Genomic DNA, 20,881 nt, shown 5'->3' on the forward strand with positions numbered 1-20,881 from the left:
TCACATGTTTGAAGTCATTGTATCTTAGAAGACGGTTGTCATATTACGTGAACATCATGTGCGAGACAAGTTCGTCTTAAGAACAAATAGTTTTTTCTTGTTTTGACTTCAAATTGTTAACATATTTTTTAAGTTTAGTTATTTTTAGGCCGGAGACAATGTGAAGATGTTTAAAGGAGAATCAACATCAACAATNTTCTTGTTTTTTTCCAAAGTTCGGTTAATTCTGGTCACTTTTCACAAAATTTGAAAATTATATCTTGGTCTCTAAAGATTTATTTTGATGGTTATTTTGATTCCCTCTATCTAAACTATATAGTCTATATTTATTTTACTTTTAATAACCTTGCGGTTCTACATGGCTTATTCTGGTTTTTTTTTTCCAGAGTTCGGTTAATTTTTGTCACTTTTCACGAGATTTGAAGATTATATCTTGGTCTCTAAGGATTTATTTTGATGATTATTTTGAGATCCTCTATCCAAACTATATAGTCTATATTTATTTTACTTTTATTACATTAATTTGTTTAATGCATTGGATCTTTTAGTGTTTCATTTTATTTTAGTGATTATCTATTTTCCTCTTTCTATAAGTTTTTTTATTTAATTATTTGATGTTACGTTAGTTTCTTTGATTTAATAATTCTTTTCACTTTTCACAAAATTTGAAGATTTTATCTTGGTCCCTAAAAATTTATTTTGATGTTTATTTTGAACTCCCATATCCAAACTATATAGTCTATATTTATTTTACTTTTATTACATTAATTTGTTTAATCCATTGGATCTTTTAGTGTTTCATTTTATTTTAGTGATTATCTATTTTCCTCTTTTTATGAGTTTTTTTATTTAATTATTTGATGTTACGTTAGTTTCTTTGATTTAATTAGTTTAATTTATCGATGGTTCGTGTTTTGTTACCGTTTCTTTTCCTTCATCTTTTTTACATTTTAGTTAATTTATATAATATATTTATCATTTTTCACAAATTATGAGATTATAGTAGTTTCCAGATATTTATTTTGATAGTTATTTTAAGTTCTCCTCTTCCGAATGATATATTAATCTATATTTATTTTAGTTTTATTATATTAAGAGCTTTTAACCTCATTGTTTAAATATTACTGATGTACCACACCACATTAATTAAGTCATGATTACTAATAAAAATATATTATTATTATTTGTTGGGTGCAATAATTGTCCCTGTTTGGTAGAGCGATCGAATCGTGGTGATTGAGCTGCTAGCGGTTTAAAAGATTTGAGTTGCACAATTACCATCAGCTATAGCTTTTGGTAAAGCGGTAAGCACTCGGTCCTACATTATTGCAACTCAACGGAGCGTATGAGTGGGTAAATGATTGTCACTATCACCTCCACTCAAAATTTTTCATGATGAAATAGTTGGGATAAAGTGTGGTTAGGATAGTATATCGATTTGCTTTCGGATGAGATCATTTGATTTGTGATCGGGTATAACTCGATTAATATTATGTTAATTTAACTAAATTAATAAAGTGTTGTAAATTATTTGAGAAAAATATATTTAAAGATTGAGATTGAAAATGATAGTAACCTTATTTCATTATTTGGTTGAATTAATGACAAATATTACAAAATACCTTAATATGATACTTTATTTTATTTTAATTTCTTAAATTATGATATTTAATTAATATCTCAATATATATCTCAAGCTTACACTTTTCTACAAGTTTCATTAAAATCGTGTCAGTAAATGTCATTTTTCGAATAAAAATGAACACTACATGCATGTAGATTCTATATGTTTTATTTGCAAAAAAAAAATTTATATTTTATTTACAGTATAATTTGATTAGTTTGATTTATTTCAACTTTATTCAAAAGAGAAAAAGTAAGGATAAATTAAAAAGAATGAAAATTACTTTTTAATTTTGAACTAAATTTATGATACNTTACACTTTTCTACAAGTTTCATTAAAATCGTGTCAGTAAATGTCATTTTTCGAATAAAAATGAACACTACATGCATGTAGATTCTATATGTTTTATTTGCAAAAAAAAAATTTATATTTTATTTACAGTATAATTTGATTAGTTTGATTTATTTCAACTTTATTCAAAAGAGAAAAAGTAAGGATAAATTAAAAAGAATGAAAATTACTTTTTAATTTTGAACTAAATTTATGATACAATCCTTAAAAAAATTTAATCAATATAATCTTTATAATAAATATGAATTATCATTTGTTGTATATTACAATTTTACATATAATATTTTTAACTGAGTATTATATGTTATTTTATTTATATTTGTGTTTTACTATACATATTTATTTGAGTGATATTATGTTAAAATTTTATTTCACTGAAATTATTAATCACCAATATTAATTTATAAATGATTGATTCTGATATAAAATTAATTATCTATAATATGTATTCTTAAAAAAATATAGAAATTAAATAAAATCCGTAATGGGTTAAAATTTAGCAAAAACAAAAGTGATATTTAAATTAATAACAAGTTTAATGGTTTTATTTTAACATTATTATGATAATTTAGTAACTTAAGAGAATTTTATTTGAATGTATGTATGTATTTTCTTATATATATTGATTTCTCCTGTCTCTTCTTTCAATCTCTTCACCGGTTTGTCGTCTTCCTTTCATCTATCTGTTAGTCTTGGAGTTTGACACTCGCAGCAATATCCCCACGATAAAAATTTGGATCGTACCTAGTATAAATAGGTATTTTTGTATTAAAAATAAATAAAATAATCCTTGCCAAAATACATCTATTATTATTTTTTTGAAGAATTTACAAAACGCGTTTAAAAAATCCAAGAACTTGGTTTCTTTTCATGTGTGTTATAAAAGTTCAAATACTGCCTCTATTTTAGAATTAATCCAAAAATTTAAATATTGGTCAGAAATCTTGTCCACCGAAAAAAATACTTACAAAAATGTAAGAAAAGATATTAAAAAAAATGATAATATTACCACGTAATGCCTCCTTTGACTTCCATTTGACACCCTCCTTTCACCTAGATTTCAGGATGGTCATTGAAAGCACACAGTATCTATCCTGGAAATCGATGAGCCATAAATTTGAACCATCGTTTTAGATCCTCTGAGATTATTAAACAGGTGATAATGATAACGTTTCATCAATCCCATATTCTTTTGATTTGATACATCAAATGCATGAATTCAAAAGTGTTTAATTAATTCACATTGATTCAGTTTTTTACGAACCAGAGAATGATCGAATGTACAAACCTTATTTGATCCATCATCACAAACATTGACAGATTGAATCCAAATGGCTCCAAGCAAGATCAGAAAAGCGATCGAATCCGTCAAAGATCGAACCAGCATCGGTTTGGCCAAGGTCGGCAGCAGCACCTCTCTTTCAGATATCGACGTCGCCATCGTTAAGGCCACGCGACACGAAGAATACCCCCCCGAAGAGCGTTACATTCGCGAGATCTTAACCGTCACGTCGTACTCTCATGCATACGTTGGCGCTTGTGTTAACACCATAGCCAAACGCCTGAGTAAGACCAAGAATTGGGTGGTGGCACTGAAAACGCTTATGCTGATCCAACGACTGCTTAGCGAAGGGGACATAGCATTCGAACAAGAAATCTTCTTCGCGACGAGGAGAGGCACCCGTCTTCTGAATATGTCCGATTTTCGGGATAAGTCTGGGAAGCCGTCGAGTTCGTGGGATTTCTCAGCCTTCGTGAGAACCTATGCCTTGTATTTGGACGAGAAGCTTGAGTTCAGAATGCAGGGCAGGAGGGGGAAGAAGAGTGGATTTTCGAACAACGAAGAAGAGGGAGGAGATGTCGGTTATGTCAGTGGCCATGGTGGTGTCGAGCGTGATTCTGATGCGATGGCGGGGAGGGGGATTCAGCAGGTACGTGAAATGAAGAATGAGAAGTTGTTCTCTAGGGTTCATCATCTCATGCGACTCCTTGAGAGGTTTTTGGCTTGCAAACCAACAGGTATATTTACTTTTTCTTGGCAGATCCAGGAGCCAAAACATGAATGGACAAAATTGATATATTAAATTATTGTTGAAAAGAAAATTGTACTCTATTAGTTCATGATGAAAATTACTAAAAATTTAATGATCTATTCTACTTTATATATATAGAACAAACTATTTAGTATAGAAAAATATAAATATGTTGATTGGATTTGTAGGTGCTTCAAAGCATAACAGGGTGGTGTCAGTGGCTTTCTACCCCATACTAAAAGAAAGTTTCCACATCTACTACGACACACTGGAAACAATGGCAGTCTTTCTTGATCGATTCCCACAACTTGATGTGCCAGATTCCGTCAAAGTTTACGAGCTTTTCTGTCGCCTCTCGAAGCAGTACGATGAGCTCGATACGTTGTATGATTGGTGTAAGACCATTGGAATCGCGCGATCTTCGGAGTTCCCTGATATTGAGAAGATCCCGAAGAAGAGACTCGACATTTTGAACGAATACATCGAGTATAAATCAGCGAATGCGCCTGATAAGAGACCCTTGAGCGCGGAGACTAAGCCTGCCCGTGTTAAAGAAACAGAGGCGATCGTAGAAAAAGATATGCTCACGATGAAGGCGTTGCCACCACCCGAAGGATTTGTTGATGAAAAAGAGGTTAAAAAGGAGATGAAGGTGACATTGGTCGAGCCGAAAGAGATACAAACGGGAGAATTGGTGACCTTAAGTGCACATAAACCAAACATCGAAGAAGAAGGAAACAGATTGGCCCTAGCTTTGTTTGATTGCCATTCAGCACCAAGTTCCACACCATGGGAAGCTTTCAAGGACTCGTCGGAAGATTGGGAAACAGCCTTAGTTCAAAACACCGGCGGTTTGCCAAACCAAAAGGCCTCCACCATGGGAGGCTTTGATGGGTTGATGTTTGATAGGATGTTTATAACGAACCAAACGGGAGCTTCTAATGGCGCTAATAGCACCGACCCTTTCACTGCCTCGCTTGCGGTGGCCCCTCCGGCCTACGTGCAAATGCGAGAAATGGAGACGAAACAGAGGTTCGTAGCAGAAGAGCAAGCGATGTGGCAGAGATACGCGAGGGATGGGACGCACGGGCACACTGGGTTGGAAAATGTTCGACGACAAGATCTTCATCGGCACACAAGAAACTTCTAGGAGGAGGACAACACCACATCTTGTTCAAATTTCAAGTGCATGCATGTTTATAAAAGTATAAATATCGTGTGATTATGTAACACGCGGAGACACCTTAGATAATGACTGCCTCGAAATTATCAAAGCATGCATAGAGATGAGTGAACTATATATATTAGTGGACTCGTTAATTTAGCAAATGGGAAAATTATATATATATATATATATATATAAAAGAACATGATTTCATCCCTCTAAAATTGTGTGTGTATATATATATATATCATGATTTCATCCCTCTAAAATTGTGTGTGTATATATATATATTGAGCTCTATTCGAATCTCAAGAATGAACTAGTTTCATGTCAAATTTCATCACTTGTTTCGTTTCCTTTTCTCTATATAATCAACTGTGTTTGCCAAAAGAAATGGGGACTTGAACTACTCTAGTTCGAAATCAGTACGAGCATATATTTTTCAATTGAATTCGAGATTTTTATTTTTTTTTAATATTAATCATTATTGAAATTAGAATTAATGTATCTGATATTTTTTATACATTTAGTAGTTAGATAGATAATTATAAATAATTTTTTTAGTGATTTTAATTTTTGAGAATAGATGAGATATGTTATTTACATGAGTTATTGATTAAAAATAGTTTTTTTTTTTTTTTTTTTTTTTTTTTTTTTTTGGTATTTTGTTAAACGAAGAATGTGTACTTTTGAAATTTGAGAGAGTTATTTTTGCAAAATTCGTTGGCATGTCAAGGGCCGGTCCGCTCAGGCCCAGAGATTTGGGGCCCAAAAAATATTGATATATTAGTTGAGGTATTTTGTTTTTTTAACCACGGTCAAATATTTAATTTTTATGTACAATATGCAAGAATTGTATAATTGTGAATCACGAGGATTATGTTGTATGCACGAATCTAAATAAGTCCATTTATTGAAAAGCTAATTTAAAATATTTTAATTTGACTCGAGATCTTAAATTTGGACTATGGATTGAACATATTAATCGATCATATGTCTAAAATTTACAACATCAAATGAGATATGTGTTGAAAAATAAATTGTCTCAATCTATTTATTGAAAAGATATGTCTCCTTAAGTAGAAAAAAAGAATATTTCATCATATTTGTTGACAACATTATAAGATATGAAATAAAATATGAAGCTTTAGTAGCTTCTGATAGACATAAAAATGATGTATCAATTATATACAATATATTGTATATGTTGTAACAAATTGTTGTACTCTGTTGAATTTCATAAGATGTGTACATTTAAAACTTTGAATTTTCAATATATTAAATCTTGAATCAAGTTTTATAAGCTCTCACATAGTGGAAAAAAATTCGAGATTCAGAGTTTTATATTTTATAAGCAAACAAGCTTAAATATAAATTTGCAAGATATTTAAACTCTTAAATTTAGATATTTAAGTTATAATGCTTAAAATTTGGAAACTTGAAAGTTTCAATACCAATCTAACAAAAAGTACAGTGATATACTTGAAAAATACAATATTGTCAAATTTGATAATAATGTATAATATTTGAATTCTTCAAGTAAAAACGATTAAGTCCAAACTTATTAAGATTTAAAATCTTGAATTTGGATGTACAAGTTCATATTGTTTAGAATTAATAAAGTTATGATTGCCTAAAATAAATGATAGTAGGTCTGGACATGTACGTCAAATACAGAATATTATGCTAAACTTAATCTCCAATAGTGTTATCATTTTGTTTGAGTGAACTAATAAGATAACTTAACAGATCCGTTGTATAAAGCCTTGGATAGATATCAAGTTTATAATTTGTCAAGAGGAATGAGCTTAAAAATCTACAAAATAAAGTTCTCATAGTGGTAACCCAATCTTGTTGATTAAAGATTTCAAGATTTTGGTCCAATGAGACGATAAAATTATGAGAATTTGAGCTAACACTCCAGAATTAATTCATTCTCATTCTTAGAACGATGTGTGTTATATGAATGTAATGATATTAAGTATTGTACTTTAATGATTCATTTACCTATAAAAAGTGGAGTTTGGTAGGATACTTTTAAAGAGAAGTCACCTATGTGAGTGTGATGAAGGACTGACTAAAATAAATACATATGAAACTAAGATGTGTAACATGACCAAAACAGACACAATCAAAAAACCAAAAGAAAATGATAAGGAAATTATTGTGTATGTACTATTGTTGGTTTTACACAAACCGCCGAGAAGTTCAAGACATCATGTTCACTTCTTGGCCTAGTAAATCCGATAGTGTTCTAGTAAGAAAGATTCAAAGCCAAACCCACCTCTCCTGATGTGATGTCTAAACTCTCTTTCGACGTTACGTGCATTTATGTGAGGGATTATTGGATATTTTAAGCTTAATGAATGAAAATTAATCAAAAAGACGTAAATAAAAATCGAAACAAAAACATTGAAGGGAAAGAGACGATGATGCACTTGTGAAGAGGCGCATCAGCAGTTTGAAAGTGCCGAGGCACCTGTAAAGAGGCACATAAGCACTTCCCTTGTTGCTTTGGAAATTCTAGGGTAGAGAGAGAGAGGCGTCTAGGCTCTCGATAAGTGGTGCCTAGGCGCATGGAGGTGTTGTTTACCAAGAATTACTTGTTTTCATGGATTATTGTCACCAAAACATGTCTCTCGGTCATATTTTCGAGATTTGTGACTTTTATATCAATCCATCTAAATGAATTAATACAATGAGATACAACTTAACATCAACTTTGAGAGGATCAAACAAAAAAAAAAAGCGCATTTTGCATTCATTTTGAACTTCTTATTTCTTCTCGAAAGGGACTTGGCTTCATTTTATAACTATAAAACTTGTGAATTGTAATACTACTGTCATAAGTTGGAAGTCGTCGTATTTCGGGAAACGATTGTCATATCCTATGACCACCATTTATGAGACAAATTTGTCTTAAGGACAAAGAGTTTCTCCTTCTTCGACTTCAAATTTGCTAATATATCTTCTTCTTGAACACAGTCATTTTCAAATCGCAGATCTTGACAAGATATTGAAAAAATAATCCATTCCAACATAAAGTAACTTTTTTCCCCGAAATATCCTTCAACATAATATCTTTATTATTATTAAAAGTAAACTACAATACAATAAAAACTCAAAAATAAAATTCGATGTTTGAAAAAATTATTTTAATATCATTGCACTTTATACAAAAATCTAGTATTCTTAAAATACATATTATATGGAAATTAGTTCATGTGAGCATCCATCCATCACTTAAGAAGTATTGTTCTGGTTTGAAAACTACTAATTTAGTTAATTACTGGTATAGTGCACAAATGTAGGACAATAGAAACATTCTCTGCTTTCCTTCTCATATAATGAAAAATTTACAATGTGAAGATAGTAAAATGAAGATATTAATTACAAAATCATTTTTAACTCCAACAGTTGTTGAACTTGAGTCAAATACTGAATAAAATAAAGACGTGAAGTTATATTATTTGCCCCAATGGCATCCCACGTCAAACTCGCGAGTGTTCGAATTAGGACAATCTTAGTAACCCAATTGTGTAGGAGATTTAATGATTTTTAATAACTTCTATAAATTTTAAATATTTAGATGTATTCAATCAAGACTTTTGCATATTTATAGAATTCTAATGATATTCAAAATAGACTTTCACAGATTTTTAAAAAGTCACGTGATATTCAACATTTTTAAAAAAATCTAGATGTATCAAATTTTCAATAAAATTTTAATAATTCAATGAAATTCATTAACATACAAATATTAAAACTTAAAGTATGACTATAATTTGTCAAAAAATATCTTGGTTAAACTCAAAGATTTGGATGAATTTTTAAAACTTCTAATTCATACACAAGCTATTTCCTTGTCTCTATCTCTCACCTCACATCACCTCTCTCCCCTTCTCTTTTCTCCCCATATTCTCTCATCCTGTCTATCTCTATTATTCTCTCTAATTTTCAAATTGTATTTTTATTATACATTTTTTTGGGCTCGTTTAATAATTAGTTTTTTTAATATCAAATTTTGAATTTTAAAATTGATTTTGTGATTTTAATTTATGATTTATATAAATGAATGTAATATTCAACAATAATAAAAGATAATAAAAAAAATTAACGCTGCTTAATTTTTAATAATTGAATAATCTCGCAACAAACATGATAAAAAAATAAAATAAAAAATCGATATTTTAAGTTATGATTTATAAAGAAATTTTATGAAAGAATTGAATTATATTTATTTATTTATTTTATGATTTCTAATTTTGGAAATTCTACAATGTTTAAAACTATAAAAAAAATGTTATGATATAATTATAATTTTCAAATCTCCACCTCCCCATTTTGGTAAAGTGCTCATTCACCACTAAATTGTTAATGTTTATCTTCCAACAAGTAGTGCGTGCGCATTATTGAATAACTAATTATTATGCCCCAAAAATTTAATTAATTATAAACTTTTTTTAAATTTAAATATAAATTAAAAAAGTGTGCACTTGTTTTTGTTTGTCAATAGAATAATACAGACTGGTTTAGCATTAAACAGAGAGGGTTGACTAAGCATTCATTTTCCTCTGCAACGACTTCACCCCCCATTGCCCCCTTTCACTGACCGTTGAATACTCGGCCATTCAGTTTAACAGCATACAGATTTGATTCTTCTTCAAAAGAATTTGGAATCGGATTATTGTTGAAGAAGCCTTTTTTATTTGTTCCCGAGCTTTCCCTTTTGCTGCCGTGTTGGTGATTTGACTTGGGTTGTTGATTGGCTGGCTTCAGTTGAATTTTGGTGGGTTTTTGATGATACAAGGTTTTTTCTTTGCTTTTTTCTGTTGACGTAGAGTAGAGGAGAGGAGGTGCGTGGTTATGGAGTTAACGAGGTCGTGTTGAGGGAGTTGTTGTAGTATCTTGATGATTAATCTAGGTTTGTAGGGGTTGATTTTTGGATTAGATCAGAGTTGAATGGATCGGTCAACTACTTGGGTCTTTTGCTCTTTTTTCTTGTCCTCAATTCTGGTGCTTGCTCAAGTCTCGCGGGTGTCCTCCAACGCTGAAGGTCTGCTGTTCTGCTCCCTGATTCCGTTACTTTCGGAGTTTTTTTTGGCCTCTGATTGATTTAACTTGATGTGCGGACTGTTGTTTTTCGTGGGATTCAGTTGAACTGAATTGCATTCTAGTTATGTGTTCACCCAGGAATTTGTGGATTGACAAGTAAAAAATTTACGGGATGCCATTAAAAAGCTTCGTGCTTGGATGGGATATTGTTTAGAAAATCTCTTACTTTGAGAATAATAGAGATGGCAGTTGAGACACAGATCGATTGCTTTTATTTTCTCTCAAAGTTATAAGTTCTTATTTAGTAAAATTGGATGGTTAATTGGTTATCTTATAAATTTTAATGACTTTGGAAGTTTTTCACTTGCTGCTGTTGATGGGTTGGGTTAGTTTGATACCGTGTGCTGTTTAGTTGTGGCCAAACTAATTAATGAAAATCTGATGGTGTTTAGAATGACATTGTACCATGGCAGGTGATGCATTGAGTGCATTGAAGAACAATTTGGCTGATCCAAATAGTGTTCTACAGAGTTGGGACCCGACCCTCGTTAATCCCTGCACTTGGTTTCATGTTACATGCAATAATGAAAATAGTGTTACTCGAGTGTAAGACTGCTTGTATCCCCATTCTCTTAAGGTGCTTAATTTGCTTCTTTTGTAATTTTAGAGTATAAAAGTATTTTTGTTTCTGTTTATGCTCAGCGATCTTGGCAATGCAAATTTGTCTGGTCCACTTTCCCCTCAGCTTGGTTTACTTCCAAATTTACAGTATCTGTAAGTCATTATTTTTGGGTCATTATCAGTTATATGTATATTCGTTTTCAGATGTTCTATGCTTTACCAGAGACTTCAATTATAATAACCTCTCTTTAAGTATTTATTTTACCTTTTTTGCCAGAATGTACAGATGATGGTTCTTGTTATCGTTGTAACTCCTGTTTACCGGTTTGGTCTTCGTTAGCATACTCACCGTTTTATATTCTTGGGCAATGATTCTGAGCAAAAGACAGTCTGGTTTTGGAATGAATTCAACTTTTTTGCATGAATTCCTTGGTTTTGTATAAATTGATGTCTATGCATCTGCAACTCTCTGCTATTTTCAGAGCCCTCACCTTAGCATGTAGCATCCATAACGATGCCCCCCTGTCTGCATCTCTTTGTCAACAACTTCATGCATATTTTCTTGTCTTTCCTTTTTTTTTCCCGAAGATATGTTCCAATGATGTGTGTGTGAGGGCCCTGCTTTTTTCCCTATCTTGTCTCATTGAATTATCTTTATCACGGATCATTGTTTGACTTCTCCGGTTCGCATAAAACAATCTCTCGTTTTCTCTTTCTTGGCAGGGAGCTTTACAGTAACAATATTACAGGAAGAATTCCAAACGAACTAGGAAATTTGACAAGTTTGGTTAGCTTGGATCTTTATTTGAATAACCTGACTGGTCCAATCCCTAACACATTGGGCAAACTTCAAAGGCTTCGATTCTTGTATGGTTCTCTCGTTTTTTAACTTTTTTTTCTCTGTGGCTGGGTCTTTTATTTAGTTCTTGAGAATTTCTTTTCCGCGTCATCGCACCTTTTGTAAGAAAGTTGCAATTCAGAAGTGAATGATTGGCTTGTGCAGCATTCAGATGTGCCATGCGGAGCGGAATCACTGAAGTTTATTCTCCTGTTCTTTTTTCAATTGATTTCCTTTCAATGCTTCCGAAAAGTCACCCAAATCAGCACATATTTACAACAAATGATGTTAAATGATGGAAAGTATGGCTGACATTGTTGCCTTTGGTTCCAAATCATTAAGCCTAGGCTCCGATTTGAGTCATAGATTTATGGTCTATAATGCTATCAAGTGACAGTTGGAGCCATATGTGATTGCTATGTGGCAATTGTTTAAATAGATAGATGTTTTGCAGTAAATACTAACTGATTCAAAGCAGAAGTCAGTAACCTTAAAAGCGAATAGAGGATTTCATTTCTGTTATTAAATAGTAATTATTTTTATTTTGCAACTGTCATAGAATCGATGCTACCACGGGCTTTAGAGAAAAAAGGTTATCTTTTATCATAGTGAATTGTGATTTATGTAGAGAAATTAACTGATAAAGAAGCATGCACATAAACTTTTAAATGAGCAAGTTCAGAAACTCTATTAGTGCTCGACTAGAAAATCATGGGAAAATTGGATTTTGGACATGTTTAACCCCAGAAAGAGATGAGGTTTGCACGCCAAAATCATAAGCTGCCGTGTTCTTCCATGTTTCTGTCACGTGGGACATGAATTATTGTGCTACATGTAGCAAACGCATTCGCTGCTTTGATTCTTTCAGTCAGTGATTTCTTCATTCTTCACCTTTAAACTGCACAGGAGGCTCAACAATAACAGTTTGACTGGAGAAATCCCCATGTCACTTACTACTATCGAGACACTTCAAGTCCTGTATGGTGGCAGTTCATGATTTTTTTGTTATTTTATTATTTTCCTTTTATTTTGGTCTGTCGGGGACTAATAATCATTTCTTCCAACAAATGCAGCGATCTTTCAAATAACCAGCTGACAGGCCAAATTCCCGTAAATGGATCCTTTCAGCTTTTTACTCCTATCAGGTTTACTACTCTTCTATCTGCTTGTTCTTATGCAAGACAAAATGATCCATCAATGCATCATTCTGACTGTGGCTTTCTACCTCTCAGTTTTGATCATAATCGATTGGATCCTCTTCCTGTATCTCCACCTCCTCCACTTCCGCCATCATCTGCATCTTCCTCTCGAGGTTTGCCTATCCTTTGTGCAATTGTGCCTCATGATTCATAGCCTTTACCTTGCCTATAATGAAAAAAATGAGCTTGGTCATTTGATTTGATGAACGCGCAATGAGCAGATCTGTATTAAGGGCACCATTTCATTTGATGTAGTCACCAGAACACTTTTGTTGGGTATTAAATTTTGGATTAGTCTATTACAGCGTGATTTCAAATATGGTAATCTGATACTAGAGGAGTACTTGGTCACTGACATTGATGATGTAGTTAACTTTTGTTTATCATCTGAATGAATAAAGCATACTTATCAATGGAGAACCATTGCAGTTGCCAACAGTGCTACTGGAGCCATTGCAGGAGGAGTTGCTGCTGGAGCAGCCCTGCTATTTGCTGCCCCTGCAATTGCGCTTGCTTGGTATCGTAGAAGGAAGCCAGAAGATCATTTCTTTGATGTTCCTGGTTTGTGGATTTAGAAAAGGCTGAAAACACGATCATAAAATGTATAGCTTTTAGTATTTTTCGCTTATTTTGTGTATTCCTGTAGCTGAGGAGGATCCAGAAGTTCATCTGGGACAGCTCAAACGATTTTCACTACGCGAATTGCAAGTTGCATCAGATAATTTCAGTAATAAAAATATCCTTGGCAGAGGTGGATTTGGTAAGGTTTACAAAGGTCGATTAGCTGATGGCTCTCTAGTAGCAGTAAAAAGACTGAAAGAGGAGCGCACTCAAGGTGGAGAGCTTCAATTCCAAACAGAAGTGGAAATGATCAGCATGGCTGTGCATCGAAATTTACTTCGCTTGCGTGGCTTTTGCATGACTCCTACAGAACGGTTGCTTGTTTATCCTTATATGGCTAATGGAAGTGTTGCATCGTGCTTGAGAGGTACACTTGATCTGCTATTCATATTGTTCACCGGCTATTTTCTTCATGATTCACTAGTAACTGAAGATCCATGACGGTTGTAGCTTTAAAAATGGCTGAAAAATTTTGGAATCTGGTGTGATTTATGTGTGACAACTAAAATGAATATGAGGTAAAATCTGTTTTGCTTCTCTAATACTTTGAATAAAAATGGTTTTTCAAGAATTGTTATTTTGCCATCTCAGTGTCAAGCAACCGAATGCATTTGCCTTGATCCAGTTTACTCATATCTTGAGAGAGATTTGGATAGTTTCCTCACAATTCAACAAATTGATTAAAAGCTTGTGCAATTTTATTTCCGCTTTTGTCTATCTGTATGAAAAGATAATAACCCTGTGCCTCGTGCTACATTGTAACTGTCTTTTGAAATTTTCCTTTCGTAGATACTCGACGCTTGTGTGGTTATCTAAACTGCTTCAGTTACTAGCAAGTAACTTTTATAACCAGCTTATTTATCCCCAATCCAATGCATCTCAGTACAATATTGCCAAAATATTATATGATTCTAGAAGATCAGTTGCCATTTGTCCAGTAGCACACACTACGTATTATGCATTACTTTTAATTAACTTGTTGGTGCATTACTGTAGAAAGACCTGAATCTCAACCTCCCCTTGATTGGCAAATAAGAAAACGGATAGCATTGGGGTCTGCGAGGGGACTTGCTTATTTGCATGATCACTGTGACCCTAAGATCATTCATCGGGATGTCAAAGCTGCAAATATATTATTGGATGAGGACTTTGAAGCAGTTGTAGGTGACTTTGGCTTGGCCAAACTTATGGACTACAAGGATACTCATGTTACCACGGCTGTTCGTGGAACAATTGGTCATATTGCTCCCGAATACCTCTCCACTGGTAAATCTTCTGAGAAAACTGATGTTTTCGGTTACGGGGTCATGCTTCTTGAGCTGATCACTGGTCAGAGAGCTTTTGATCTTGCTCGGCTTGCCAATGACGATGATGTGATGTTACTCGATTGGGTAAGCCATATTATTTCACTTAAACTGTTTGTACTGATGAGTCTTTAATATTTATCATAGCTTCTTGGAATTTTTGATGCTGAATCTGTTTTTACACTCACGGAAACTAGAGATGACCATGTTTCACTTTTGAACCAAACCTGGTTCGCTGGAAATGATGGTTTTGTGAATTGGCCATGCCAATTACAGTTAAGGGTTGGGATCAATCTGCTGGTTCCGACCCGGTCTTGATCTGTGGTCTGGTCCAATGGAGACTATAAATTATTTTAGTTTTGAATTTGGTCTGTATCCGCGAAACATTTCAATTACTGTTCAGGGTTCATTCTCAGTTCATACATGAAATTGCATGTATTTGAAAAATGTCAGGTCAGAGGACTTTTGAAGGAAAAAAAGTTGGAGACGCTGGTCGATGCGGATCTTCAAGGTAATTATGTGGACGAAGAGGTGGAACAGCTGATCCAAGTAGCTCTGCTCTGTACGCAGAGCTCCCCATTGGAGCGTCCAAGGATGTCGGAAGTCGTGAGGATGCTTGAGGGTGATGGCTTGGCTGAGAGGTGGGAGGAATGGCAGAAGGAAGAAATGTTCCGTCAAGAATTCAATCATACGCATCACCCTAGCAGTAATTGGTTAATTAACGACTCCACTTCGAATATTCGTCCCGATGAATTATCTGGGCCAAGATGATTCTCCGTGGTTTGGACTCGCAACTTTATATTTGATTGATAGTTTTTATTGTTGTAAATTATATTTTTTTTGCCTTTTTACCTACCCCTCCCTGTTTTTGTTTCCGAATTTTGATGATGCAGGATGATGTTTATACTCTTTTAGAGTTTGTCAGTTGTATTTCAGATATCCATAGCGCAGGAATCGCATCGCTGTGGAAGAACCCAACATGTATTTTATATTTACGGACACTCATTTTATATGTATTGAATTGAATAGGCCAAGATTGTCAAAGAATAAGCAAAGTTCCTTGCACAAAAAATATCCCATGGTGGGAATGATAATTTCTTGCTTGGGGAATATCTGTCAGCAAAAGATGAGAGAATATAAAAACATTTTGTTTGTTTATTCTTAAACTTGTGTCTATGTTTATTAAGTTGCAAGGGTGAAGAGACTCCCTCTCTTTCCCTCAGATTTCATGGTTATCCCCTTATGATTTTAATTTCAACTGTGTGCCAATTTTTTCACCATGTGTGAACCAATTTCCCATTATGAAAATATCTGCGATGGTAAAATAATTAAGAAATCATAACATTATTTTACTGTTACAAGTAGAGAAGCTCGTACATTATATTTGAGTAATAAATTTAAATATTTATAATCGAAAATTTACAAATTAATGTAGATATATATTTTTTTCACAAATTATTCAATAACAAATATTATTTTATAGTTTATCTATCATTTTAAACAACCATGATTTAGTTTCTTCAATCATTTTCTTGTATGATTTTCAAATCTTTTTCAGCTTTTTATTTTATTTTTCATTTTTTTTCCGATTAAATTCAGTTATGTTATCATCATAGCTAATTTTTATTTTTCTTTTTCATCGTCGGATTTGATTTTGATTAATCTATTTGATGCTTGCGTGTGTTTTTTTGAAGTCTCACCTGGTTTCTTCACATATTATATATATTATAGCTATTTCGCAACATAATTAAGTGTATGAATTATTTGTTAATGAGAAATAATGAACGCATGAAATTTGAAGGATAAAGAATATAAAAAACTGGAAAAAATTGAGTGATTAAAATAGATGTGATGTATATATTAATTTTAAAATTATTGATATAATTATTTGATATAAAAATTTGAAACGTCTGCTTATTCGTTTTGCTTAAAAAGTGTTAGAAAATTTTTTTTGTTAAACATCTACTAGCTTTGGCCGTACATATACATATATGTATATAAATAATATTCTTGCGCCATTTAAAATAAACCAATCAACTGGTATTTGAAACTCAATGGAAATAGTCAAAATATCATATCGTCTAACATTTTACCAAACCTAAAAAACAATAAATTTGAAAAGTATCATCCTCTCAGAAACCACTCATAAGCGTAAATAAATAGTCTTAAGAATCTTTTAACATAAACTTAAACATAAATGCGGAAAGTAGAAGCGCTGGTCCTCAGGTCATGTGCACCTTCAGTCCAGTCTGATCAGGCATCCAAGCCTCTCTCAACATTATTATCATACCTACCTGCATCATGCACACCTAGTGAGTCTAAAGACTCAACACATCATATCCTTGATAATAAATAATATATATAAAACCACACGCAACAGTGAAAAATACTTGTACTTAAAATAACGTTTTCATGATAATGCATAAACTTTAAACGTAAACATTTTCATATCACATATTCATATTCATATTACATATTCATACTCGTGTTCATATCAACATATTCATATTCATATTCATGTTTGTTGAATTCAGATCGTGATTGTGACTCGTATTCTTAAACGTATTGGGCGATGGATCCATCTAGAGAAAACCACAGTACTGGGCGGCGGGGACACCAGCAACACTCTCACAGGTCAACTGGGCATTGGCCAACGTATTAACATATTAACGTATTCGTATTCGTATCAATATCCAAGGAAATACGATCGTCGGGCTCCCACTAGGACCGTAACCCTCACGATATCTCCAACATGTAATAGTCACAATCCCTTCACGTCCTTCAACATGTTATCACCACTTTATAAAAATCATGCATATACGTATCATTTGGATTTTCGAAACCAAGCATGCAACATGTCTTTTAATTTCCATATTATATCATAAAAATCTATAATCATTTAAAAATCATAATTTAACGTATAAAATCCATAAGCATTTAAAATAAACATTTTAACATATACAAAATTTCATAAATATTTAAAATAATCATATTAGCATATAAAACAGCATTCAGGATATTGCCACGACGTTTACTAATTTTTAGGTGTAAAATAATCGTTTTACCCCTAGACGTAAAAAATTTCACGTTTTTGACTTTTTCTTAATTTCTTTGACTCTAATATGTCCCAAATAATTATTTAAGCCTAAATTAAAATTTTAATAATTTTATTTAGCTTAAATACTAGACTTTTTAATTAATTCGTAATTAGTCGTTTTGACGGTGTTAATTCCGAAAAATCCCAAACTTTAATATAAAATTTCTAAATTTAAAACTTAGATTTTTTATATTATTTTAGCCCTTGTGAACCACGACTCGACCCCCGTGAGCCGTGTTTCAATTAAATTAGCAATTAAAACCCTTACTTGACCCTCATTAGTTTGCACCGAGCCATGTCCCGAATTTCTCGAACCACCCTCGAGCCATGTTGAACCAAACCCTGACCAACCCCTTTGGACACCCTCCTGGACCCTTGGAAACCACGGACAAGACCTCTGGGCTCGAACCGAAACCCCCCAACCACACACATAAGCTAGACTAGAATTCTATTTGGTGTAGGACTCTTGATGCTTTCTTAGGACTTAGCCAACCGACCTAACCCCTGAACCAGTCGCTCAAGCACTTACCTAGGACCCTAAGGACGCACCCTAGCCCAGCCCTTGAACCCCAGGCCGAGCCCTTGCCTCCTGCGCAAGCCTGCAACCTGCGCGCAATTGAAAAGCTCTCGGGTGGGAGTCCTTGTTGGCAAGGACTCCTACCAGCCTACTTAGCTCGAGTCCTAGCATGACTAGGCCTCTTGCTCTGACTCCCCCACGACCCTGGATAGCCCTTGGTCCCAGCCACGGCCCATCCGCACCATGAAGAACCAAAAACCGCACCCTTGATCACCCATGACAGCAACATGCACCCATCTTACGTTTTTTTTCTTTTTTTTTTCGTTGTGCAGGGTTTTTGGTGATGAATTAAGACTTTAAATTCATATAAAACAATGCTTGATCAATACATATATCATGACAGCCCCTTTATGCACATAAACAACACAATTTGGATAAAAAAATCCAACTTGAAAATTCATGTTATATGCAAAAACGAAACTTGAACAAAAGTCACTTGTTTTTCAATCTTTTCATGCATAAAAATATACCATGGTGTGATGATGTTTTGAAAGAAAGAATAGGCGTGCCTTTGTGTAATTTACGCACGAAAAACCGTTGACGATCACGAAGAATGGCGACAAGAACCTTGGCTTTGAAAATCCCTTGAATTATTCAACTTTTTCTTCAAAATATGGTGTGTGTGTGCCGTGTGTATTGAGAGAGTTTTGTGAGTTGTGTGGCGTGACTTGCATAGGGTTATGGGGTGGGGTTAATATATTAAATACTTTGATTAACCCCTTAAACAAGCTTAGGCCTATAAAAAGGTAATTAGGTCCATTAGGTCCATTAGTAATTAATAAAAATATTTTACTTAGGAAAGTTTGTGAATTTATTAGTCGGGTTGTCAAAACGTTCGTATTTTTGTTGAAAAACCAACACCGATAAAAGTTACGTCCCGGCGTATAAAATCACCTCAAAACTCCTTATTTTCAAAAATATGAAAAACCATCAACCATATTTTAAATAATCAAAAACGATTATCTAATAAAAACATTTTATGTTTTTCAGCCATCGGTCTCCGTTCTTCGATCGCAACTTGAATAACCCTTAAAAATACAATTTTATGCATAATGGCAAATAGATCCTATTTAACATATAATCACGCATGTCACATAATAATTTAAGCAATTAAATCATTTAATTAGTCATTTTTCATATTTCCTAGATTTGCATGCAGTTTAAATTACGTCGTCTTAATTTTGGACCTTATAAAAATTAAGAGAAAATACATGAAAATTTTAGAGCATATAATATATTAGGAAAAAATATATCTCGAGGTAAGAGATGTAGATATATATTTTATTAGAGAAGCAAAAAAAATCATCATAGGAAGAATATAAAATAATAATTGTAATTATTATTATTATTTTGTAATAAGTGAGTAAGTACAAAATAACATTTCTTATTATCTATATAAAATTATCAAGAAGTTCATAAATTTTTTTCAGTTTAAATACACAAAATTTCTTAAGTTCCTAAATATATTATTTTATAATAATCTAATGTACTTGTAATAGTATAAGAAAGTTGGAAACATATAATAGGGTTGAAGAGCTCACAAAATTTATTAGTTATATCTGAAATATTAAACATTTTATTAGGATTTTTCAATTTTTAGTATTTCTTACCATCTATATAAAAATATCAAGAGTTTCACAGATTTATAGAAATTAATTAATAAAAATAATTTAAATTAAATATATATTAATTAATAAAAATAATTTAAATTAAATATATAAAAATTATAAAATTCGTAAAAAAATAAAATAAAGTGTTTATAGTAGTATGAAAAAACTGAAAAATAGAATTGAAGAACTCACAAATTTTATTAATTATTAGTAAAAGATGCACACGCGTTTAATGAGTTATTATTATTTTTAATTTGATTAAATAATGCTAAACAATTAACATAAAATTATTTTCAATTTAGAAGAGTTGTTCGATTTAAAAGTGAAGTTTTGTTTATATTTTTTTCTATGTAAAATATGGAATGACTTGAGGAAGTTGTTAGTATTGTAAGAAGGGTAATTATGAAATTAAATATTTTGGTGTCTTCTAAAATAGTTACTCTAAAGGTCTCACAATTAATAATATAATATAGATATTTTAAAAATTAAAGCAATCATTAAATAAAAATATTATAGTTATTGTGAAATAAAATTGTGGTCATTAATGTGTATTATCAATGACACGTTATGATTTAAATTTATCTATGCATATAATATTTCCAACCATGTTAAATAAAAACAATAAGAACAAAAACACCTGCAAACACGAAGAAATCCACTCATTTTAGTAATCAATTTTAATAACAACACATAAAAACTATTGGTAAATTGATGAATTGAACATTAATCTTCAAAGTCTTTTAAGAAGACAATAATTATAAAAGAGCATATTAAAAGAGAGGAGC

The 20,881-nt window shown here is 32.5% G+C and overlaps 2 protein-coding genes across 3 annotated transcripts; both read left to right on the plus strand.

Annotated features, from left to right (window-relative positions):
• The first annotated feature begins 3,132 nt into the window (after window positions 1–3,132).
• Window positions 3,133–5,197, plus strand: LOC140959949 (putative clathrin assembly protein At1g03050). The gene is made up of 2 exons (XM_073418022.1): window positions 3,133–3,995; window positions 4,198–5,197. Exons 1-2 carry the CDS (start codon window positions 3,308–3,310, stop codon window positions 5,157–5,159), a joined length of 1,650 nt encoding a protein of 549 aa, XP_073274123.1. The 5' UTR covers window positions 3,133–3,307; the 3' UTR covers window positions 5,160–5,197.
• A 4,484-nt stretch (window positions 5,198–9,681) lies between these two features.
• On the plus strand, window positions 9,682–15,970 carry LOC140969867 (BRASSINOSTEROID INSENSITIVE 1-associated receptor kinase 1-like). Of its 2 annotated transcripts, none has more exons than XM_073431391.1 (11): window positions 9,682–10,230; window positions 10,703–10,835; window positions 10,932–11,003; window positions 11,574–11,717; window positions 12,595–12,666; window positions 12,762–12,833; window positions 12,921–13,000; window positions 13,317–13,448; window positions 13,549–13,875; window positions 14,505–14,899; window positions 15,266–15,970. In XM_073431391.1, the coding sequence occupies exons 1-11, from the start codon at window positions 10,137–10,139 to the stop codon at window positions 15,581–15,583; spliced, it is 1,839 nt and encodes a 612-aa protein (XP_073287492.1). In that variant the 5' UTR covers window positions 9,682–10,136; the 3' UTR covers window positions 15,584–15,970. The 2 variants fall into 2 exon arrangements, with proteins under 2 accessions (XP_073287492.1, XP_073287486.1); XM_073431385.1 differs by having other exon boundaries at window positions 9,683–10,230; window positions 13,534–13,875.
• The last annotated feature ends 4,911 nt before the right edge of the window (window positions 15,971–20,881 follow it).

This window comes from Primulina huaijiensis, chromosome 2 (genome assembly GCF_012295235.1).
Source record: "Primulina huaijiensis isolate GDHJ02 chromosome 2, ASM1229523v2, whole genome shotgun sequence".
NCBI classification, from domain to species: domain Eukaryota; kingdom Viridiplantae; phylum Streptophyta; class Magnoliopsida; order Lamiales; family Gesneriaceae; genus Primulina; species Primulina huaijiensis.